General features: G+C 34.9%; 2 protein-coding genes across 3 annotated transcripts in view; one reads left to right on the top strand and one right to left on the bottom strand.

The window, feature by feature from the left end:
• The window catches only part of ARL13B (ADP ribosylation factor like GTPase 13B), a 69,515-nt gene that overhangs the window by 18,188 nt on the left and 26,081 nt on the right, over window positions 1–25,246 (bottom strand). For both annotated transcript variants that reach the window (XM_032882236.1, XM_032882235.1), the window contains exons 4-5: window positions 2,200–2,305; window positions 945–1,147 (exon numbers count right to left, since the gene is read on the bottom strand). In XM_032882236.1, coding sequence (XP_032738127.1) covers window positions 945–1,147; window positions 2,200–2,305 — 309 coding nt within the window. The remainder of the gene's footprint in view (window positions 1–944; window positions 1,148–2,199; window positions 2,306–25,246) is intronic.
• On the top strand, window positions 6,646–18,540 carry STX19 (syntaxin 19). Its single transcript, XM_032882237.1, has 2 exons — window positions 6,646–6,896; window positions 17,519–18,540. The coding sequence occupies exon 2, from the start codon at window positions 17,637–17,639 to the stop codon at window positions 18,519–18,521; it is 885 nt and encodes a 294-aa protein (XP_032738128.1). The 5' UTR covers window positions 6,646–6,896; window positions 17,519–17,636; the 3' UTR covers window positions 18,522–18,540.

Here is a 25,246-nt window from a genome sequence, read left to right as displayed (position 1 = left end):
AAAAAAAAAAAAAAAACCCCAAACACACACACAAACACACACACACATATATATATATAGAGAGAGAGAGAGAGAGAGAGAGAGAGATAGATAGATACAGATATCTTTTCATTTCTCCCCTCCCCTACCTCATAACAATCCAGTGGAGAAAGAAAGATGAATCGTGGCATTAATTACTAAACTCAACTTCTAATCAAATCTGTGTACTTTCTTACACATTCAGATTATTATAATTTTATGAAGAATTTATATAATCCTTTTTTTTAAATTCAGAGTTTGCCAAATTCCATTTAAAAGTTTGCTTTCAAGCACTATATTTTTAAAATAATTTTAAGGAACATATTTTAAAATACTGAGATATTGCAATTTAATCTGCTTTCTGACAAAACTAGTGTAGAAGATCAGATTTTGCTTCAGTTGACAGATCCACTAACAGCTTACCTTCTATCTTTGCTTAGACTGAAGAAGGAGTTCTCAGTCTATTGAAGTACTGAGCCCAATAATTCTTTGTGTGGGATATGGTCCTCTGTGTCACAAGATATTTAGCAGCATCCCTGGCCTCTACCCACAAGATGCCAGTAGCACTCCAGCTACCCCATGTGACAAGTAAAAATATCTCGAAACATTGCCAAATGTCCTCTGAGAGGCAAAATCACCCCATGGATTGAGAACCACTACACCAACAGTACTTAAAAGAAGAGATAAAAATCTTCAAGTTCTGGTATAATAATACCTAAGGAATAAATTTAACTATTATAACATCACTAGGAAAATTAGAATCCTACCACCCAAACTTGTAAGAGAAAAATTCACAGAAATAAAAACTTTACCCAGTATCTTCATATAGCAAGAGGAAGCTGACTAGATAAAACTATAAAGTTATTCATAAAGCTGTGATGTTCTTTACTTTGCACGTGTGCTGTGGCACAAATAAATCTACTTGCCTCTCTTCCCGTAATTTTCGTACTCGTTCAGCCCTTTCTCGTTTCTCTTGTTCTTCAAGAGCACGCTGTTCCATTGTGTCCCTTTGGATGCGTTCATTTAAGGCATCAAAGTCTCTTGCAATGATATGTAGCAGCCAATAAAGGCCTTTTTTAATGGACTTGTCAATTTTCTTTCCATATCCTAAGACTGCAGAACAAGGTTCCTAAAAAAGACCAATTCATTTGACTCAAAGATTAAAACTAAAAGCTCTCCACAAATATCTGTTCATAAACCATTAAGTATAATTACTGGCAAATCAAAACTAATCATTAAGTTAATTATATGAAGCATCTGCTTATTTAATTTACAAAAGACATCTTTGCAATGATTCACTAATATAACATTAGTACCTATAAGGTGAAATATTTCATGGATTATATCTGTAAACTATAAGACACATTATGACACAAGAAGTCAACAGTGCCAATTATAATTTTAAACAAACTCAATGGAAAGGCACCTGAGTGGCTCAGTCCACTGACTGACTGCCTTCAGCTGGGGTCAGGATCCTAGGGTCCTGGGATCAAGTCCTTCATGGAGCTCCCTGCTCTGTGGGGAGCCTGCTTCTCCCTCTGCCTCTGCCTGTCTCTCTGTCTCTGTCTCTCATGAATAAATAAATAAATAATCTTAAAAAAAAAAAAAAAGGAAGACAAAAGTGTTCTGCCAAAGGAAAAATACCCCTATTTAAAAAAAAAAAAAAAAAAGGGGCAGTAAGTTTTAACTCCTTATATGCCAGGGAATTTACAGCAATAAATATCTTTTAAGATTGACAGCCTAATGGTCATCTTCTGAAACCAGAACGAACAACTAAATCCTCTGTCTACCTTTTGTAAGATTGTAGGATACCTCTCCTGATACAATTTTTCAAAACTCATTATAACCTCTCCCATCATTAAATTTTATATTTATACTTTACCAATCTACAAAATTTACAGCATGACATGTTTGTATAACTTAACAAGTCTTATCAGCAATATCTTAAACAAAAAAGCAAATCTAGTCTTTGAAATCATGAAAGTTTATGGAAGTAACAACTAAACAGAAACCGTATGTTACATTAAAGCAAATAATATCAATAGAAGAGTGAGAATGTAATTTCCTGGGTTAAAAAAAAAAATTATTTTGTTAGCTGTCTACCACTTAATTGCCTATCACCTCCATAAAAACCAGGCTACGCTGAACATATCTCGTAGGGCAAAAACCCCAAAAACTTACTATTTGACATAGGCACTTGTGTTCATTGACCAGTTTTTCCAGAGATAGGCATTCAATCACATCAGCTTCTCCTAAAGCCCCTTCCTTGTCTTGTTTATTTGCCAACCTAGAGAGACATAAATGAAGTAGTTTTATAGCAAATACATAATCATGAAGCTACTTAAAACTATTTTGATTATATTCTTCTTATTCCAAATATTTAAGCCTATTGATTACAGAACACACTGGTTCAAAAGTGTATTATAGTATCTGGGAACCTGTGTGGCTCAGTCAGTTAAGCATCTGCCTTCAGCAGAGGTCATGTTCCCAGGTTCCTGGGATTGAGCCCTGGCTCAAGCTCCTTGCTCACGGGAGAGTCTGCTTCTCCTTCTTCTTCTGCCCCTCCCCCTGCTCATGCTATGTGGAATCTCTCTCTCTCAAAAAAATAAACAAAATCTTTTTTTAAAAAAGTACTATAAGGGCACCTGGGTGGCTCAGTGTGTTGATCCTCTGCCTTCAGCTCAGGTCAAGATCTCAGGGTCCTCGGATTGAGCCCCCGCATAGGGCTCTCTGCTCGGTGGGGAGCCTGCTTCCCCCTCTCTCTCCCTGCCTCTTTGCGTATTTGTGCTCTCTCTCAAATAAATAAAATCTTTTAAAAAATTTATTTAAAAAAGTATTGTACTATCTATTTCATTATTTTTTCTTGATTTATTACTGCTAAAGTAAGTTTGTAAGAACTGGCCTAAAAAAGGCAAAAATCAACTAACCAGAAGTGTTAAGAAAACAAACAATAGTTCCATAGGCCAACAACAACAAAAAAACTACAAAAAGAAAAATAAGTGGACTTCCACTGCCCTGAACCATCAATTCTAACTTTCACACTAATTATGTCCTTATCTTCTCAAAATACAAACTGTATCATGTTTTAGACAACCAGATAGTTATACTGAGCTTGTAATATATTAGCTCATCTGTATTTTCAGTGTGTGAATGGGTCCACATAAATGTGCAACTTACTGGAGAGGTAGGGTCACTTTGAATTTACTGGGCATAGCATTGGGCATAAAAACCATGATGTTCAGTTAGGAACAAATTGGGGAAAAACAAAATGAAAAACCAAAATAAGTTATTTAAAAAAAAATAGGAATTACTACAAAATAACACTGTTTGCCTATCAGATGGCAGAGATTAAAATAAAACACTGTCTTGTCAGGGTTTGATCGACGTTTTGGAGGCAAAAATATATTATTTAATAAATATATAGAATAATAAATCTAATGAAACCTTATCACCTATCTTTAAACATTATCAACATTGGGCCATTCTTGTTCATCTACAGATCCTCTACTTTCTCTGCCCAGTTATGTTACTTCACCCAAAAATTTTAAAAATTTTAAAAAATTACCATAATACCACTATCATACCTAAAAAAACTAACATTCCTCAATCTTTTTTATAATGTTATATCCAAATTCAGATCCAAACAAGATACACATTACAATGTATTCATTAAAATCTTTTTAATACTATCCCCAGTCCCAACACTTACACCCCTGCAACAACACCACCACCACATTTCCTTCCATGACATTTATTTGAAAACAAGTACCATTTCTATAGAATTTCCCGTGTTTAAGATCCAACTATCTTACTTATAAGGTCATTTTAACATGCCTACCCAATATTTCCTATATCTGTAGTCAGATGCACATCTGTAGATGTGACATCTGCAGTTAGATATATAGGTTGGACGAGTTTCAAGCTGAAATCTTGACAAACATATTTCACAGATGGTGCTGATAATGAGAAGGCACAGAATATCTAGTTATAGAACATTTAGTGATTTTAAATTGGATCAGTGGATTTGGCTGGAGTCAGTTTGATTCATCCAAAATAAAGTTCCCTACTAAACTTTCTCTCATCGAATGATTTTAACAGCCATTAATGACCTTTGCTTAATTTCATTATTTTATAAGAGCTTATAAAATTATGATTTTTCTAGTTCTATATTCCCTCTGAATTTACTAGCTGGATTTTGTTCAAAAAAAAAAAAAGTAAGCTTTCATCAACTACTTGGTAGGTCTTACTTAAATATGATTCAAACGAAAGTCAACATAAATGTTTTGATCCTTTGCCTTCATTTCTTAGTTTTCATAATAAACTGATGCCCTATCAACCTCCAAATTGCTTCCTTTGGTTTGTGAGGGGATATCATTATGAACTCACGGGTTTTAAAAATGTATTTAATGTGTTTCAATTTATTACAGTCATTGTTATGTTTGAGGCTCAAAGTTACCCATTTTTGGTCAGTGGGAATCCCCTTTGAACTAGCTCCTGTGTTCTTTTGGTGCAACTCCAATAGGCTTTGATAGCTTCTTAGATTTCTTAAAAAAAAAAAAAAAAAAAAAAAAAAAGTCCCAGACCTGGAATCATCAATTTCTCTAAAGAGTCCTGATTCGGGGCGCCTGGGTGGCTCAGTGGGTTAAAGCCTCTGCCTTCGGCTCAGGTCATGATCCCAGCGTCCTGGGATCGAGCCCCGCATCAGGCTCTCTGCTCTGCGAGGAGCCTGCTTCCTCCTCTCTCTGCCTGCCTCCCTGCCTGCTTGTGATCTCTGTCTGTCAAATAAATAAATAAAATCTTTAAAAAAAAAAAAAAAAGAGTCCTGATTCTTTTCAGTAAGGAAGGAAATGGTACTTTAAAGATCACAATCTGGGGACTCTGGGCATTTATTGCTATTAATGCCATTGCTTCTAGCTAGGAAAAACGTTTTTTGTAAGAAAGAAAAAAAAATTAAATCATGAGCCCATATTGATTTTTCCATTTTAAATCAAATATTATGTTTTACTTAGCTTGATTGTGTCTCTTCTTTTCTAATGCTTGAAAACTACAGTTCCTAATAACACGAACATTAACTATTTCCTTATCTTACGACATATATGAGTTTTAACATAATATCAGTATTATTACTAAAAGTCCTACTAAATTCAGGTCAAGATCTCTTTGTGATTATTTTTGTCTCTAAGATAGATCCCACAAAAGATGCATGGGTCAAAATACTCTAGTTTTAAAATTACTTGGAATAATCCTCTGTCTGGCTATTCCACCACCAAATATGTACCCGGGTTCATTTGTTTCAGGCTTCTTTTGCCTTTTAGAGATAGAATGTTTATATGGTTCCAAATTCAAAACTATAAAAACAAGGTACAATCGACCTATTTTCCATCTCTGTCCCTTTTCCTCTCTCTATTTCTTCCATTCTCTTTTAGGTAATAATTTTCATTAGTTTTTAGTTCATCCTCCCACTGTTCCTTTTTGAAAATATAAACATGTATATTGGGGAAATGGTATTTTAAAGTACATAATTTGGGGACTATGGACTTTTGGGTTGTTTCCAATGATTTGTTTTCATAAAGAGTGCTGTGAAAAATAAGTGTGTGAAGGAGTTATTTCTTACTTCGGGAACAGATTCCAGGAAGTAAGACCAATAAATCAAAGAATAAATGCAAATATTATTTTGATAGATATTATAGCAAAGTACCTCCTCATACTCTTAAATCATAACAACTCAGTAAAAAAGGGAAGGTAAGGATATTTAGTACTGCGAGATAAATTTCATTTCTAATACTTTTTATAAATATTTCACTGGTAAAAATTAATTTTGACTTGTTATACTGATATCATAAACCGTATCACAGATTGCTGCACAACTTTGGGTTTTCTGCACTGAAACTATGCAAGTAACTTATTTTAAAGTTAAAATAGCAGATATAATCTCTATCTGCCAAATAAATAAATAAAATCTTTTAAAAAGGTGGGGAAGCGCCTGGGTGGCTCAGTGTGTTAAGCCTCTGCCTTTGGCTCAGGTCATGATCTCAGGGTCCTAGGATCGAGCCCCACATTGGGCTCTCTGCTCAGCGGGGAGCCTGCTTCCCCCACTCTCTCTCCCTCTCTCTATCTCTGACTGCCTCTCTGCCTACTTGTGATCTCTGTCTGTCAAATAAATAAATAAAATCTTTTAAAAAAATAGCAGATATAAGTAAAAAGAAAAGGGTGGAAGGTTTAAAGACAAGCTCTTTTCTGGCTGTTGTAGTTCTGAAATTCGATGATTTCATGAGATAAGCCTTTGGGATTTCCTAAAATAAAACAGAATTCAATCATTTTAAAGTAAATGGAACAAAAAGCCTTTATACCAAGCTTGTTTCCATTCTTATTTATTTTAAATTCTGTATATTTTAGCAAGTTTTGATACCTAAAGAAAACAAAGTAACCTCTGTTTAAATACAAATCACCTTTTTTGTGAGTAATGTATTTTATATATAATACAGAATTGGAATTACAGAGACTGTGCCAAATATTCTATGTAGGCAGTTTAACAAGGACTTCCTGTTACCAGCTAGCTCCAATGAAAATGATCTTCCTTTAATCTCAAGAATGGGCGGCTAACTGGCAAAACCGGATTCTCCAGGTGTGAAGTAAGCAATTTGTTCTTCTCATTTGATACTAACAGCAAAAGGACTACTTTATGTCTAACTTACTTGACTTCATTATTCGGCTTTCAATTACATTAACGATATGAAAACCATACAGAAATTAGCCTGTGAACCATAAGACACAGGCTTAAATAATTGATTGAAACATTATAGATGATACTCAGTTTTTCTCTTAAGGGCAGGACTCCAACACCCCAAGTGGAAAGCAACAAAAAGAACAAGACAAAGGTAAATACTCTTTTTTTTTCTACTTTTCAATGCAAAACATCCATAGACTGAAATGTGTCACATTTTAAAATAACTCAATAGATAATTAAAGTTACTGGTTTGTTCAGAGTTGGACCAGGCAGCAGGTAGCTGAACTGTTAATTTATACTGCTAATATACTAAATAAGATTTGGGTTTGGAGCTCTTATAAATAAACCACTGTAATAAAAATGAACTTTTTTCTTTTAATTCCTTTAAAAAATAACTTCTCGTTTTGGAAACATGAGAAAGTTAGATCTGCTAAAAACAAACTTAAAATTCTTTCTTTTGTAGACAGATTATAAATTAGTCATACTATGCTTGCTTTAGAGAACACTTTTACATTTAACTGTGAAAAGAAGCTTATGCCTGAATTTGACACACATGCACTATTTTTTAAAGTTAAGGTAATTTTCTATAAGGTCTTAATTTCTTCATTGTTGTTTCCAAAAATCTTTTAAACTGGAAGAAATTAGAAAACAATTTTGTTGTAAAAGGACTACAGAAAAATATCAAAATGCTCATATTTTTAATGGTTTAGTACATTCAAAGTACTTAAATTATAAAATTCTATGTAAATATATTTGATTTGACACTTTAAAAAATTTAAGTCAGCATTATTTAAATAAATGCAACATATATATAGGTAGGTCTGATACTTTCAAACTTATGCAATATATAGAAGCTTAACCAAAATTTATTTTATTTTTTGATATTTCTTTAAAGTTACTTTTTAATTCTTACAATGTTAGAACTTAATAACTCATTTTCACTCAAAATAATATTTTAAGGGTAGACTTGAAAGTTGACTGTGATACACCAATAACATATTATCTCCATGGCTATGTAGTTTTAAATTTAATAGAAGAATCATTTCATGTACACACAACTTAATCAGATAAGTGAAAGTTCAAAATTATAGAATTCTTAAGTATTTAAACAAAAATGGTCTTGTTGCATTAAGCAAGTTAACAACTTATTTACAACAAATAAGTAGAATGAAAAAAGCACTAAAAGACTACATTATAGGGGCACCTGGGTGGCTCAGTGGGTTAAAGCCTCTGCCTTGGGCTGGGGTCATGATCCCAGGGTCCTGGGATGGAGCCTCGCACAGGGCTCTCTGCTCCGCAGGGAGCCTGCTTCCTCCTCTCTCTCTCTCTCTCTCTCTCTGCCTGCCTCTCTGCCTACTTGTGATCTCTGTATGTCAAATAAATAAATAAAATCTTAAAAAAAAAAAAAAGACTGCATTACAAAAAATATCAGATAATTTAAGCTTTGAAAGAATATACATAATTTGCCAAATTCTGTTTTTTAGTTTTCCATATTTAAGTAGCAAAAGAGGTGAATTTTCCAGTAACAGTTGCTTTTACCTTGAATTAGGAAAATACTACAAGTTGTCTCCATTCATAAAAGCAAAAGAATACTCTATTTTATGTTATAAAAATCTGTTTACATTTATTAAAATATTGTATTTAATAGTTAACTATAGAAAGAAATGTCTTACTGAAAAAAAAATCCATAAATCTGTCAGTATCTATCCCAAGGCATATTTCTTAAAGCATTAGGTAATTTTTATTCATATGTCTGTTTCTGGTAATGTCCCCTGTTTGTAATAGGGTGGAGAAACTTTTGAGTCATACAGGGTTTACTTTTCTGTTTCCTAGAACAAATTTCCAAAGCTGATTACCATATTTATAAATTAGTCTTCTTTCTTTTTGCAAATACTGTGTTTAAGCTCAGTCAGTTATTAATAGTACAATTCAAAACTGTATAGCAATAAAGTAAGTTAAAAAGGCTGAAAGATTCATATTTGGATAGAAGTCTTCCAACACTAAGAAAATAAATTTAAGGTACAGAAAAGATTACTTACAGTGGTGATCTCATCAATTTCATGCAGCCTAAGCTATTATACTTTACGGCTTCATCAACTCCATCCAACTTTCAAATTCTAACATGCTTTGATATCTCACCTTGCCTAATATTCTATTTTATGAAGCTATAAGATTAAGCAGTTAAGTTGGAAATAGTTATGCATGTAGTTATGAGCATGCAACTACTAGAAAATACAATTTATATATAACATTTAAGTATATGTGAGTACCTACATTAAGTCAATTTTTGAAGACTAACAAGGATTTAAGGAACATTCTGAATTAGTTATCTCTATAATCACCTATGACTTTCAGTCAAGATACAGATATACCTCCCTCTTTTTTTTTTTTTTTAAGATCTGTTTATTTATTTGGTAGACAGAGATCACAAGTAGACAGAGAGGCAGGCAGAGAGAGAGAGGAGGAAGCAGGCTCTCTGCCGAGCAGAGAACCCGATGCGGGGCTCGATCCCAGCACCCTGAGATCATGACCTGAGCTGAAGGCAGAGGCTTTAACCCACTGAGCCACCCAGGTGCCCCAGATATACCTCCCTCTTATACAAACATATAAAAGTGTTTAATATTAAGGAAAAAAAAAAAGATAAAATTTAAAACTGCATCATTATATCTGAAGTAAGGAAATTAAACTTCCAGATGCCAGAACTGAAAAAGGAACATGTTCATAGTAAAAATGAACTAGGAAAGTAGGAATTAAAGCAAACTCCATGCAAATACTTTCCCTTAGGGGCTGGGGTTTAGTGTTTGTGCATAAGAGGGGACTAAAACTGGGCTTCTCAGATGAAGTAGCAAACTAGAAAAAATAGAATATAGTCCATATACAGTTAAAAAGCCGTTGGTCTGTCCAAGATTGTAGGAGAAGAAGGAGGTATTCACTGGAGCTCCAAAAATCACTGGGAGGCAGGGGTGGGGTGGGGGAAAGACCCATATATACATTACCTGAGCTATAGAAATCACTAGAGAAAAATCAAGCCCATATTTATTCTACCTGGGCTAAACTGGGCAAGCTCCAAAGGGGCCTAGTAGTGTCAAACACAAAAAATAGGTTAAGAATGTATCTATAATGCAGAGCACTCAGGGCATCCTTATATAATGTAATGACCCACTAAAGATAAACTACTGACAAAGCTCACAAAATACACTTGCCCACCACCCAAAGAAACAGTTGGTGGCCACAACAAACAAAGGAATTTATTCCTAAGAAATGAGAAATAATCTAATAATGTAAAGTATCTTTAACATAAATACACTTTAAATGTTCAAAAGAAGTAAACAAAGACACTGGATCCCTAAACCAAGATGAGCACAGTATAAACTGTATAGCTAATTACATATAAACATCATTTATTATAATATGCGTGCTGTGAAACATAGCACTGAAAAGAAATCTGACTTCTTCCTTTAATATTAGTAACACATTGAGATCTACAGAAAAACAGATTTGGAAATTTTACTTGTTTTTTTTTTTTTCCTGGTAAAATTATCAACATTAATGAATAAAAAATACTATCAATATATTTTTGAAGCATTCCTTAAAGTACCTTTTATTCAAATATGAAAGTGTGGTACTCTGGGAAACAATTCTTTCAAGAATAGAAACCCAGGAAAAGACAACTTTTACAAGGCTGAGAGTCAAATACATTGGTCTCCAAAATCAGTGACAGTAAAATTTACCTTTCCAAAAGCACACACCGTTACAGTAACAATTTGAAATATTCTGTTCCTTAAAAATTTTTTCTAACTATGATGCTTGGGAAAAAGGCTTTTGATGGCATTGATCATTTATTCCTAACTTAAAAAAAGAGAAAAGATCTATCCAGCCATAAAAATGTTAGAGGGGTTTGTTTCAGGATTTCTTCTAAACCATGCAACCAAGGACAAAGCTGGGGACATTGTAGTTCTTGAGAACTGTTAAATTTAGACATTACCAAAAGCTACTTAGCCATATAGAAACATTAAACAGGACTTAATTATCATGAATAAAAAAAATCAGAATTGGTTTTGTTTTGGTACCCCCTTACATTTCTCATCTGATCCCCTAATACTTTAACTCCTTTTCTTCCCCACATATCAAGAACACAAGTCATTTTTTTTTTAAGTACAAAAAACAACATAGCTATGTCTCACATAGTATATACATTGTAGCTGTAAGAATTCATACTAACAGGTTAGTAGAAAACAGAAATCTGTGTATGTATACAGAAATGAAGTATAGTTCACTTCCTATCTCTCTTACCTCGGCCTATTACTACAAGCCAAAACAAAATATAAAAATCCTCATCTCTACATGGTACCAAGGATAGGATTCAAAATTTCTTAAAAACTTTCTGTAACACAGGTCTATGCGATCAGAACCAAATCTTTTTCATTTTCTAAACTGTAAAGTGCTTAATTTGGTCTAATTACATTAACGGTCATAATAAAGCTGCAAACAGTGTAATTATTTTAGCTCTGATATACTACTTCCTGCAAGAACATTTTTATTTTAGTATTATAGTAATTTATACTAATTGAGTATAATATTTATACACTAATACAATATTTGATACAGATCAGCTTTATTGTAGTATATTTCACTAGAATAATCTATCTCTATTCACTATAGAATGGGGGAAAAAAGAACAGATTTGCAATCAGGTAAGCTTATATCTGACTGTAGGGCTCTGCCATTTTTCAGTTGTGTTGCCTCTGGCAAGTCACTAAGAAAGAGGAATAGCTATGAAAGTCGACATCCAAATAAGGGGAATTTCAAAGAAAAGAATACAAAGAAAATGGAAGAGATAATGTTTTTTTTAAAAAATTAGGAACCCCCCCATCCTTAACACATGAAATTTCCAACTTGAAAAGAACCACTACATTTCCAGCAATTTTAATGCAAAAAGATGTACCCCAGGTCATGCTATTATGAAATTTCAGAACACCAAGAATAAAAAGAAAAGGCCAAGACTTTCATGAAAGGAAGAAAGAAAATAAAAGATCCTGTATAAAATACCAGGAATCTGATAGTAGATTTCTTTTTTTTTTTTTTTTTTTTTTTTTTTTTGACAGATCACAAGTAGGCAGAGAGGCAGGCAGAGAGAGACAGGAGGAGGAGGCAGGCTCCCTGCTGAGCAGAGAGCCCAATGCGGGACTCCATCCCAGGACCCTGAGATCATGACCTGAGCAGAAGGCAGAGGCTTTAACCACTGAGCCACCCAGGCGCCCTGATAGTAGATTTCTTAAGGGCAACAAAGGATGTTATATAAAAATGCAAAAAAGTTTTCAAAATTCTATGGGAATATAATCTCCAAGTAAGAATTATATCTGCAGGGGCGCCTGGGTGGCTCAGAGGGTTAAAGCCTCTGCCTTCAGCTCAGGTCATGATCCCAGGGTCCTGAGATCGAGCCCGGCATCGGGCTCTCTGCTCAGCGGGGAGCCTGCTTTCCTTCCTCTCTCTCTGCCTACCTCTCTGCCTACTTGTGATCTCTGTCAAATAAATTAAAAAATAAAAATTAGATCTGCAGAAAATATTTTATTCAGGTGTTAAGGGTAGAATAAAAACACTTTCAGAAATACAGGTTTTCACTACATTTTTGTTTTGAAAGAAAACTATGGGTATGCCTCAAAATCAAGAGGATAAACCAAGAAAAGAGATGAGGAAGTGGGAATTGGGAGATAATACACAAGAGAGAAAAATATCTAAACGCAAGAGCTGTGTGGTAAATCAGGTCATACTTGAGGGTTCCAGGAAAGAAGTCTCAAAAGATACAGTAATATAAAGGAAATAAAAGAAAAAGAATACCTACTATAAAAAGAATACCTACTATATTTAAATATTGAGAGGATACTTTCAGTTCAGCTGAAAAGTTTTAGAATGAATTAGTAATACATACACACAAAATGAGGCAATTGAAAAACTTAGGTAATTAGTATCTTCAAGAGAAATTTAAAAGTTACATTGTTCTTGATCTGTGCGGTGGTTACATGTATGTGTGAAAAATCATCAAACTATACATTTTTATTTAGGGCATTTTCTCATTACATGCAAATATTTCAATGAAAAGCTTTCTTAAAGTATACATTTCCTAACTCTATCCACTTCCTAACTCTATCCACTGAAAAGGCCAAGAAACAATGAAAAAAAATTATTTGAGAAAGGAAACATGACCATAGTACCTTATGTGACTCTTGCGTATGTAATATATGAACTAGGAAAATGTGTAATTAGGATAATGTAAACACAGAATACTGACTAAACAAAAATTATGATATAACTATTTTGAAAGGAAAAACTGAGGGAAGGCTTGGGGTTTAAAAGAAAGTTAAATCCACATCTTTCACAGCAGAGATTCAATATAATATTTAGAACTGAAAAAGCAGAAACACCTACATAGGCAAATTACTTAGAAACAGAGAGTTTAAAAGCAACATACAGCTAAGGAGTTGAAAATTACTGCCTTGGGGAATGGGGAACTGGAAATGAGGTATGGTGGAGCAGGCAGTTATCAGCAGTTTATCTTGACAACCCTTGCAGTGATTTGACTTCTTTAAACTGCCTGTAAGTGTTAATTTAAGGAAAATCAAAATCATATTTTTTTTTTAAGTTTTTATTTATATATTTGACAGACAGAGATCACAAGTAGGCAGAGAGGCAGCAGAGAGAGGAAGGGGAGCAGGCTCCCTGCCGAGCAGAGAGCCCGATGCGGGGCTCGATCCCAGGACCCCGGAATCATGACCTGAACTGAAGGCAGAGGCTTTAACCCTCTGAGCCACCCAGGTGCCCCTAAAAATCATATTTAAAAAGCCAATTTAAAAAAGAAAAAGTTGGGGTACCTGGGCGGCTCAGTGGGTTAAAGCCTCTGCCTTCAGCTCAGGTAGTGATCCCAGGATCCTGGGATCAAGCCCCGCACCGGGCTCTCTGCTCAGCGGGGAGCCTGCTTCCTCCTCTCTCTCTGCCTGCCTCTCTGCCTACTTGTGATCTCTGTCTGTCAAATAAATAAATAAAATCTTTAAAAAAATATAAAAATAAAAAAATAAAAAAGTTTACAGCTATAACAAAAGCAGCATGACATCTTAAAGACTTTGGGGAGGAAATTATTTTCAGCATCAATAAATTAATGCCAGAGAGAGCATACAGATAAGGAAGTAATAAATAACACTAAATCAAACAAAGAGTAGGGAACTATTCAAGATAAATCATTAAACTAACTGAAATTAGTATCAACCTCCCTCTACACTGAAAAGACAATCAGTCTTTATCAGAGGTATAGAGTAAACTATGGTTGCTAATTCTGCTTTCAGAAAGTTGCCACCTAAGAAAGAGTTTCTATAATCACTTCCCAATGTTTTTGAGTTTTTTTAAATATCAATACCAACATAATCAGAAGATATTTAATAAAATACTCAATACAAAAGAGCATGTACATGATCCAAGCTTTATGTAATATATATATTCTGGGAAATTTGTTATATATCTTACACAGGAAAAGCACTAGTCTAGCAGCCAGGAAATCTGATATTATTTAACCAGTACTACTACTAACAAGCTCTGGGTAAGACATTTAACTTTTCTGATTCTCAATTTTCCCATAAGAAAAATGCATAAATTGATTAACTTATTGGGATTCTTTCTGGAATCCCATTCATTGACTTGGCACCCCATCTCCTACACCCCAGACAGTATTCCTTGGCTCTTCATCTTCTCAACTTTAGGTCTCACAGCAAATACCCCCTTAGAGAAGACTTGCTTAATTATCTATCGAGATCTAAAATTGTCTCATTTATCTATTTAATTATATACTGTCCAATTCCCCTCAGAGAGTAAATTATTCAAGGACAGGTACTACTGAATAAATACTACGGCATTTAAAATTTTGCATATAGTTATCGTCAATAATTCTTTGACAAAATACTAGACCTTTAAAACCAAAGGAATAATGATTAGGACACTGGTTTAACTTTTTGTGCAATGCAGGCCTCATTTCTACATCCTCAACTGGGTCAACGTTCAAGAATCTTGAACACCTCCAGCGATGACAAGCTTATTAACTCATGAAGCAGTTTATTCCATCTTAGGACAACTCTACCCATTCAAAAGCTCTTTTTTATACTAAATCAAACCTCTCTCCATGTAATTTCCATCCATTGTCTTTTGGAATAATGCCAAATAAGTCTAATCCCTCTTACATATACAGACCTACACATTTCAGAAAATAGTTGTAAATATTCCCTACATCTCTTTTGAAGGACAAGTATTTCCATTTCTCTCAATGATTCTCTCTGTACTATGGTCTTCCAATCTCATCCTTCCCTGACCGTTTGGAAATTTCCAATTTATGAATTTTCATCTCAGAACATCAGAACTTAACACAATCCTTCTTCCACTTGCTTTGAATAGCCTAGAGTCATCTGGCCTAGAGTCATCTTTCTTAGTCAGTCTAGACGTGATACTGTTATTCATGAAAGCATGATTATTCTGATAGAAAGCATGATTATTCTGATAGAAATCTCCAGTAATTTTCATAAGCACTGCTATGAGCACAAGATCTTCCATTTTATAGATGTAAAGGTGTTTTCTAAACAACTAGTTGCAATATTTTACATCTGTCCTGGTTAAACATAATTTTGTTACTTTTAGTATAGTGTTCTGTGCTATTTTAATTTTTGAATCCCAATTCTGTATTTCAACATTCTGAAAATCGCTCTGAATTCTTTGCCATCAACATATTTGATAAGTATGCCATCTGTGACAACATCCAAATTACCGACAAAATATTTACTTAAGCATATTAAACACTAAGTCCCATAGCATAACAACATAACATTAGTAATACTGGTTGATTTTTCTCTGGTTTATACTGATATTATGAGTGTTTCAATGCACTGTTTGTAATTCCCCAACAGCTTCTTACCTGCAAAAATATCATGAAAGGTATTAAGTGCATTTCTAAAATCAAGATGTACTGTGAAAATATTTTATTAACATAGATTGCCTTTTTCAATATATTTTTAAAGTTTTTATTTAAATTCCAGTTAGTTAACATACAGTGTAATGTTAGCTTCATGTGTACAATATAGTGATTCAACATTTCCATACAACACCCAGTGCTCATCACAGCAAGTGCACTCCTTCTCCCCATTACCTATTTAACCCATCGCCCTACCCACCTTCCCTCTGGTTACCATCAGTTTCTTCTCTATAGAGTTAAGACTGTTTGTTGCTTGGTTTGCCTCTCCCTCTCTCCCTTTTTCCCCCCTTTACTCATTTGTTTTAAATTTGTTTTAAATTCCACATATGAGTGAAATCATGGTACTTGTCTTTCTCTGTCTGACTTATTTTGCTTAGTATAATATACTCTAGCTCCAACCATGTCAATGCAAATGGCAGGTTTTTTTTTTTTTTTTAAGATTTTATTTATTTATTTGACAGGGATCACAAGTAGGCAGAGAGGCAGGCAGAGAGAGAGGGAGGGAAGCAGGCTCCCTTCTGAGCAGAGAGCCCAATGCGGGGCTCAATCCCAGGGCCCTGGGATCATGACCTGAACCAAAGGCAGAGTCTTTAACCCACTGAGCCACCCAGGCGCCACCAGGATTTCTCTTTTTTATGGCTGAGTAACTTTCCATTGTGTGTGTATGCGTATACACAAACACACACACACACACACACACATATATATACATACATATACATATACACCACTTCTTCCTTATCCATTCCTCAGTCCATGGACTTTTGGGCTGTTTACATAATTTGGAAGTAGATATTGCTGCTATAAATACTAGGGTGCATGTATACCTTTGAATTAGTACGCTGTATTATTTGGGTAAATACCTAGTAGCACAATTGCTGGGTCATAGGGTAGCTCTATTTTTAATTTTTTGAGGAACCTCCATACTATTTTCCACAGTGGCTGCACCAGTTTGCTTTCCCACTTACTCACTTCACTTGATATATATATACAAAAAACATGTATGTATATAAATCACTATTTATAAATTATGTACACCAAATTTAATCCTGTGGATAACTAACAACATAGGAAATGATGTCAATATTATCAGCACCCAAAATAAGACTTTATATATCTTCATGTTTGGAAAAAATAGCACTTAATATGAATGGATATAAATTTTGTTCTAAATCTGGATATGTTTGAAAGGAATGCTAAGAATGAGAAACCAGCATAATCAAACCAAGAATATGTTTTCATATGTATGCAATGGATAAAAAGACAAAGCTATGTTAAATATGTTAATCCATCTAGAAGCCTCAGATATTTTAAAATAAATTCAAAATTATCTATATTATTTCAAGCCCTCAAATGGAGTCTGCCTTGTCACTATACTGATTTTAACTAAATTATGCATATTTAGCAAAAGGAATTTAACATTACATAGGCCAAATTAACTGGGAACAGTATCTTTAGTAATAAGGGCATTTCGGAGTAGTCCTTTTACTTCTAAAACTTGAAGATATGGCCAAATCTTCCATTCTAAGATATATCCTCTGTATGCACAAAAATCTATTACGTGACAGTATCATGACACTGAAGTACTTATTTTGGGGGCTACTGTATCTTTATCATTGCTTTCTTAGCTACGTCACTCAACCAAACAGGGCTCACAATAGGCTCACGAGATGCACAGTAACTTATAAATTATTTTACATTACTTTCCCTATTCAGTTATCTTTATGAGGAAATTCTTAGTGATTTCTGTAATTTTTCAACCTCTTCAGAAAACTAAGAGGATTTTTCGGGAAGACACACATAGCTATGTGAAGTCAATTGCTATTGAAAGAAGATGCCAAACTTATTTGTTTGACACAATTATTTTTGCTTCTTAAGAGGAAAGGTATGATGAAAGACCGACTTCAAGAACTAAAGCAACGAACAAAGGAAATCGAACTCTCTAGAGAGAGGCATGTGTCGACTACAGAAGCAGAACAAGGGGTGTTTTTGCAGCAAGCGGTTATTTATGAAAGAGAGCCTGTAGCTGAGAGACACCGACATGAGATTCAAAAACTACAGGAGAGTATTAACAATTTGACAGATGATGTTCAAAAATTTGGGCAACAACAGAGAAGTCTGGTGGCTTCAATGAGAAGGTTTAGTCTACTTAAGAGAGAGTCTAGCATTACAAACGGGATAAAAATCCAAGCAGAAAACATTAACAGAGGTCTGGATGATTTAACAAAAGAAGTTAAAAAGTCAGAGGCTGAAAGTGGTCCATCGTCAGTGGTGACAAGGATACTTAAATCTCAGCATGCTGCGATGTTCCGCCAATTTCAGCGAACTATGTTTACATACAATGACACAATAGCAGCAAAGCAAGAGAAGTGCAAGACATTTATTCTCCGTCAGCTTGAAGTTGCTGGAAAAGAAATGCCTGAAGAAGAAGTAAATGATATGCTTTATCAAGGAAAATGGGAAGTTTTTAATGAAAGCTTACTTACGGAAATCACTATCACTAAAGCACAACTCTCGGAGATAGAACAGAGACACAAGGAACTTGTTAATTTGGAGAACCAAATAAAGGATTTAAGGGACCTTTTCATTCAGATATCTCTTTTAGTAGAGGAACAAGGAGAAAGCATCAACAATATTGAAATGATAGTGAACGGTACAAAAGAATATGTTAACACTACTAAGGAGAAATTTGGACTAGCTATAAAATACAAAAAAAGAAATCCTTGTAAGGTATTGTGTTGTTGGTGTTGTCCATGCTGTGGCTCAAAATAAAGAAGCTATTTTAGACATTTATTCCAGTTTGAATGAAGATGTCCCATGTTTCCGTGTCTTTTTTCATTTTATAGATCTTCACATACTTTTCATCACTACTGAGTCATGATTTTCCTCTGTAGCCTTTACCTGCTCTAACATCAGAAACTTCTAAAGTCAGTGACAAAGCAAGCCTTCACTTTTTTTTTTAAAGATTTTATTTATTTATTTGTCAGAGAGAAAGAGAGAGAGCACAGGCAGACAGAGTGGCAGAGGGAGAAGCAGGCTCCCTGCGGAGAAAGGAGCCTGATGTGGGACTTGATCCCAGGACGCTGGGATCATGACCTGAGCCGAAGGCAGCGGCTTAACCAACTGAGCCACCCAGGCGTCCCAAGCCTTCACTTATTAAACTAAAAATAGTATAGTTAGTTAACTTAAAACTCACAGGTTAACTATTGAAAATGACATCAGTGATCTCAACATTTCTGTTCAGGCATCAAGTTCTAGTATATATTTTTGTTAACTTTCAATGCCTTAACAAAATGAGTGTCAGTGACAACTGCTTAAACAATTCTAATCAGGCGGCAATAAATTTCTTCTGTCCCTTCTAAACTTGCACTATAACCTTTTATTTAGTACCTTACTGACACTTGTTTATAAGTGTTCCTAAACTGTTTATCACAGAAATTGAGAATATTAAGTATTATTTACTACTCACTGGCATAATTATGTCCAGATGATTTGTAAAATAGTAATTTTCTATTAGTATTTATATCTGCACATAGTGCTTTTTTAAAGCAAGACGTAAGCACAGAAAGACTCATAGCAAAGCAATACATCACATGTATCACATATAATTTTCACTGTTATATTTTAAAACTAATCAGAATCACTCTAGGGCACCTGGTTGGCTGGATCAGTCAGCAGAGCATGTGACTCTTGATCTTGGGGCTGCAAATTCAAGCCCTATGTTGGGTGTAGAGAGTACTTAAAAGTCAGATAGAAAGAAAGGGAGGAAGAAAGGAAGGAAGGGAGGAAAAGGAAGGAAGGAATGGAGGGAGGGAGGGAGGAAGGAAGGAAGGAAGGGAGGGAGGGAGAAAGACGGACCCCTGAGTGGCTCAGTTGGTTAAAGTGTCTGTCTTCAGCTCAGGGCGTGATCTCAGGGTCCTGGGATGGAGCCGCATATTGGGTTCTCTGGTCAACAGTGAGTCTGTTTCTCCCTCTGCCACTCCCCGCTGCTCATGCTCTCTTTCCCTATCTCAAATAAATAAAATCAAATTAAAAAAAAAAAAATAGCTCATGCTCTCTTTCCCTATCTCAAATAAATAAAATTTTAAAAAAATTAAAAAAAAAGATTTTATTTATTTGAGATAGGGAAATAAAATAAATAAAAATAAATAAAATAAATAAATAAAATAAATAAATAAATAAAATAAAATAAATAAAATAAAAAATAAAATAAAAAAAAGATTTTATTTATTTATTCGACAGAGAGAGGTCACAAGTAGGCAGGGAAGCAGGCAGAGAGACAGGGGGAAGCAGGCTCCCTGATGAGCAGAGAAGCCCAATGCGGGCCTCGATCCCAGGACCCTGAGATCATGACCTGAGCTGAAAGCAGAAGCTTAACCCACTGAGCCACCCAGGCACCCTCAGGTAAATATCTTAAAAAGAAAAAAAAAAAAAAAAAAAGGAAAAAGAAAAATACTAACCTAAGCAACAAAACAACAGGATACTTAATTAGTTGAACATTTCATATATATTTTATTCACACACTCAGTAGGCACTAAAAGTAATTTTTTTTTTCATTTAAATTACTACCTTAAAGAGAAAAAAAGCTACTAAGTGTTAGAGGTACAATATTAGGAAATCTACTGGTAAAATTACTATGAGCACTTGGGCTCATATTCTCACCTACTAAATTATATCATTTTCTGTAATCAAAAGCTTCACGTTGCCTGAATTCATATGATGAGACACTTTAAAACTTGCTCTCCTAAACCATCTCTATCCAGGCACAGCGTATCATCAACAATAACTATTCAGATCCATCATCACATTTACAGAACATTAATAAAGGACTGCATTAGCTGCTTTAAACGCATCATTTGAAACTCACATGACAACACAGATACTAAAATTCTTATTTACAAGTGTAGACATGGATGCTCAGAAAGAACAAGTGAGCTGCCCAAGGCCTGTCTGACTCCAAAACCCACTTTCCCCTATACCAGTAGCCCTCAACTTTTGCTGTGCATCAGAATGATCTGGAGAACCTGTGAAAAAAACCAGAAGCATTCCCTGGCCACACCCTCAAAAATTTAAAAAAGGTCTGGGCTGATGTTGGTGCAGATGGTCCCAAAAAACACCTTGCTAACAACACTACCAACAGGTTTCTCTTTGTTGTATTGTTTTTATATAAAGTGCATTCAGGGGGGGAAGGGAAGGATGGCAACCTCTGAAGGTTTCTTATGCATAAATTATCTAGGAAGTTAACCAGCTGAGAAGCTTCACTATGAACTACAGCTGCAAAGAGTGAAGTTGATGCCAACAGAGACAAAAAGGAAGACTTTAGAAAGGAAGTTTGGAGGTGAATCAACATATATAAACTAAATAAGGTTGATGAAGATAACAGCCTGGTAAGGTTTCACTGCAAGAAGAGAAATCTTAAGCCAGTGAGTAGGGTGAGTAGGGTTTTCAGATGGTAAACATAGTAAGTTAAAGGACTCAGCACTACATCTTAAGACAACAGGATTAAATGACAGGCAGTCCATATTTGCATACTTAGAGAGTTTCTAGCAATCTCAAAAGGGCCCAGGTTCTCCTATTTATTATTTAAAGGTCTAACTTGGTAAAAGTGCATTTTCCTCAAAATCTAATGACAGGATAATACGTAACTTTAGTTAACTTCTCAGCACTTACAATAAATAGGACTCAAAGAAATTCGCAAATGTTCTCCTACAATACTGTCTAGAAAAAAGGTGACTCAAGTAGGCATATAAAGTTAGAGACAAAAACTCTTCTATTGGAAAAGTAATAATAAAACCCTGGTTATTGCTTTTCCTAATATGGAAACTCACTGCCACAGTTTTTAACCTTTTTGGTCATGAAATCCTTTAGGAATTTGATGAGAGCTAGGATCTGCTCCCAAGGAAAAATGCACATTCACTCAGGATCATGTATGCGGATTTCAGAGGGTTCTGGGAGGCCATCATAAGTGCAAAGACCTCTGGGTCAAAAAATGCTTTTTTATTCAAATGTTCATAACACCTAGTAGATCATATCAGAGATATTATGTTTTCATCCCTGAGTGAAACTCCTCTACATTACTTTTGTTGCAAAGCATCTAATTTGCAATCTTTGGCCCAAAGTTAGGTCATATAATTCCACAGAAAAACAGTATGTAATGAGAAAGTGTTATCATTCCAAGAGTTCAAATGTGCTAACAATTATCCTGGGAGGAAATTTTAGCCTTGGATCTCCAGAGTTATCCCAGTTTTAAGTATTAGGAGATGCAGCCATAAAAAAGGAAAGCTTCAGCTCAGTTCCTTCCAGAAGTAATCATCAAATAAGGCCTTATATTATTTATGAAGAATTTCTTGGTAGGTGTTGAGCTTGAAATTTGGACTAACTGCTGGGAGAGGGTTAGGGAGGTTGTGAAATAGGTAAAACTTCCAGCTATAAAATAAGTCATGGGAAGGAAAAGTACAGCATAGGAATAGAGTCAATAATATTGTAATAACTGTATGGTGACAGGTGGTAAATACACTTACCATGGTGAACATTTTGTAATGTATATATTATTGTTAAATCACTACATTGTACACCTGAAACTAATATTATATATCAACTATATTTCAACTAAAAAAGAAATTAGGGATTATGTTGATTCTAGTGCTATTGATACAACTCCAAAAGTTATTTGTTTTTTCTATTGGAGAGGTCTTTGTCCAGAGTATCTAATCTTAGTTTTTTAAAAAATTAAGTTATAAATTGTTAAAGGAAGAGTATGGAGGAAGTACATAAGGGCAGATAATATAATTCATACCTTATCAGAGTATAAGGTAAATCTCTATTATAACTAAAAGAGTAAAAGGAAAACTCTAGGTAAATAAACAGGTTAACATGATTACAGAGCAGAACATTTGAATAGCATCTATTTGGACTCTCTTTAATCACTTTTACTGTTTTACTGAAATGGATTCTTACAATACCCTACAGTATGGTTCACATGATTATAGCAGCTGAATACAAAAGCAGAATTACAATATTTTACAGCTACTTTTAATATAGAAGAGGCATTTAGCCACTAAGTTCAAAGAAGTAGAGTGATTTGCCAGGGTCATAAATAAATTCACATCAGCTCTTAGAATCCAGGTTCCAGACTCTCCATCTTCTCTCTAAATCCATGGTTTTTCAACTTTTCGCCACTATTTCAGAGATTTTAATCAAAATATTATACTCATTAAGTAGTAAATGCTGTGGAACAGTAAAATAGAATTTCTGAGCTAATAAAACACAGAAGACTGGTGACGTTCTATGATTCTGACCTTTCAAGAGAGCCCTCAAGTCTGACATGAAGTGAAATTTGGCTGAGGCTTCATTTTCAATGACACCTGCTGTCAGGCTGGTGTGCAAAGGCAAGTCAGGCCAGGACAGAGACTGCCCAGCCCCAGCTACTGTGATCATCTAAATTTGCTTCCCATAGCATGAATGAATCCTGGCTCCCTCAATTTGTAATTTTGTGATTATAAATAATATTCTAATTTTTCAGGTTTATTTCTGTTGAATGGCTGAATCTTCTCAGAGGTGTTATATCGTTCGCTGTTTGTTCATCATTATAGGGTGGAGAGGGAAAGTTATCTAGGTACTGAAGTGAGTTCTGAGAGGCCCTGTCGGTCCTAAATCAGCTAGTTTAGGCTCAGACGGGGATGAAGAGAAGAAACTAGACGTTGTCACTGAATTTTGCCCATGATAGGTCCTGATGTCTGTGGGCTGGAAGGAAGCAGCTAAGTGCAAGAAGGGACACTGTAGCCTGCCTTCTGATTCAGGAACCCTCCCCCTCTGTCTCCACAACCAACCAGGTCCTAGCACTAAGCTTAGCAGGGTTCTGCCAGAGGTCATTCCCACTTATTATCCAAGAGTGTATTTTAAAGAGCTCTCATCATCTTTATATATTCCACATTGTTTCATTTGTTAAAGCATGTACTGGTTTTGTAAAACATCAAATTTTCTTGTAAAATATCAACTTCTATAAATTTAAAAAACATCAAATAAAGAAAAAGGCTCCTGCTGGCAATTTAGATGGGCAAGAATGCAGGGAGACTGCTTAGGAGACTGTTGCTCTCAGAAACACAGGGGAGAAGTGCAGATGGATTACGGAGAGGATTACAGAGAAGTAGAGGCTCAAAGGATAACATCAATAAGCGAAACTACTTGTCAGTCAGAAAGAAAAAGGTAAACAGGAGAATTCCCAAATATAGGTTTCGTATAGGTATTTAAGAGGGATTTAGAAACTTATTTAAAAAAAAAAGTGGGGGTACAGGGGCCCCTGGCTGACTCAGAAGAGCATGTGACTTCTGATCTCAGGGTCATGACAGTTTACTTAAAAACAAACAAATAAATTAAAAAATATATATATACATATTTTTAAAGTAAAGATGGGATGCAAAATTTTATATATTATATGCAACTGTATACATTACAGATTTTGCAAAAATGTGTGTAGGAAATGCATCAAAATGTTAGTAGTGATTGGCTCATGTGGTTGATCCAACATTTTTTAACTCACTCTTACCTACGTGTTTATTTATTAAGAATGTGTACTTCTTATAAATTTTGTATATTTCTAAAGCACATTCATTTCAAAAAGCAGTTTATCTTTATTAACAAAAAATCTTTGGTTGTAAAATACCCCGGGAAAAAAACTGGTCAAATGGGGAACCATACCATACTTCAGAAGCAAATTATAGTATCCATTATTAATTCTCATGTCTTTGTGAGATTGCCCTGATTACAAAATTATAATGGTGAGGTAACCCCCAGTCAGTGATCTTCCAGAGTTTTTCACCCTCTATTCTGAAAATCTACTAGGTGAGAGAAGTGAGAGAACAGACAGCAGGTCTCTTGTTGACTGTTATTTGATTAGTCAGTGCTAACTATAGTCACTTAGGAACTGCACACTCCTGCCTCGCGGCTTTTCCACATACATCTAGATGATTGCCTCTCTTGCCTCAAGTGTCCTCTCCTCAAAACCAACTGTGATGTGCGCCTGGGTGGCTCAGTTGGTTGGGCGACTGCCTTTGGCTCAGGTCATGATCCTGGAGTCCGGGGATAAAGTCCCACATCAGTCTCCCTGCTCAGCGGGAAGTCTGCTTCCCTCTGACCCTTCCCCCTCTCATGCTCTCTCTCTCTCATAAATAAAAATCTTAAAAAAAAAAAAAAAGCCTACTGTGATTATCCTAATTATAAAGTAACATACCACTGCCATACCACCACGATAGGCTCCCGGATATTTTACCTGCATTTTTCAATATTCTTATCACCTAATGTATGATATATCTTATTAATTACATTTATTGTGTATGCCACCTCCTAGAATGTAAGCTTCTGAGATCATAAATGGATTTATACTGTTTTTGTTCCCAAATGTATCCGCATCACCAGAACAATGCCTAGCACATAGTGGATGCACAATAAATATTGCTGAATTAACACATGAATGAATGAATGAATGAATGAATTAAATA

Source organism: Lontra canadensis, unplaced genomic scaffold (assembly GCF_010015895.1).
Source record: "Lontra canadensis isolate GAN:19392208 unplaced genomic scaffold, GSC_riverotter_1.0 scaffold80, whole genome shotgun sequence".
Lineage (NCBI taxonomy): Eukaryota > Metazoa > Chordata > Mammalia > Carnivora > Mustelidae > Lontra > Lontra canadensis.
This window is presented reverse-complemented; position numbering and strand designations above follow the sequence as displayed.

Excerpts from the sequence above, each read along its gene's own strand:
- STX19 (XM_032882237.1), top strand. The coding sequence starts at position 17,637 with ATGATGAAAGACCGACTTCAAGAACTAAAGCAACGAACAAAGGAAATC.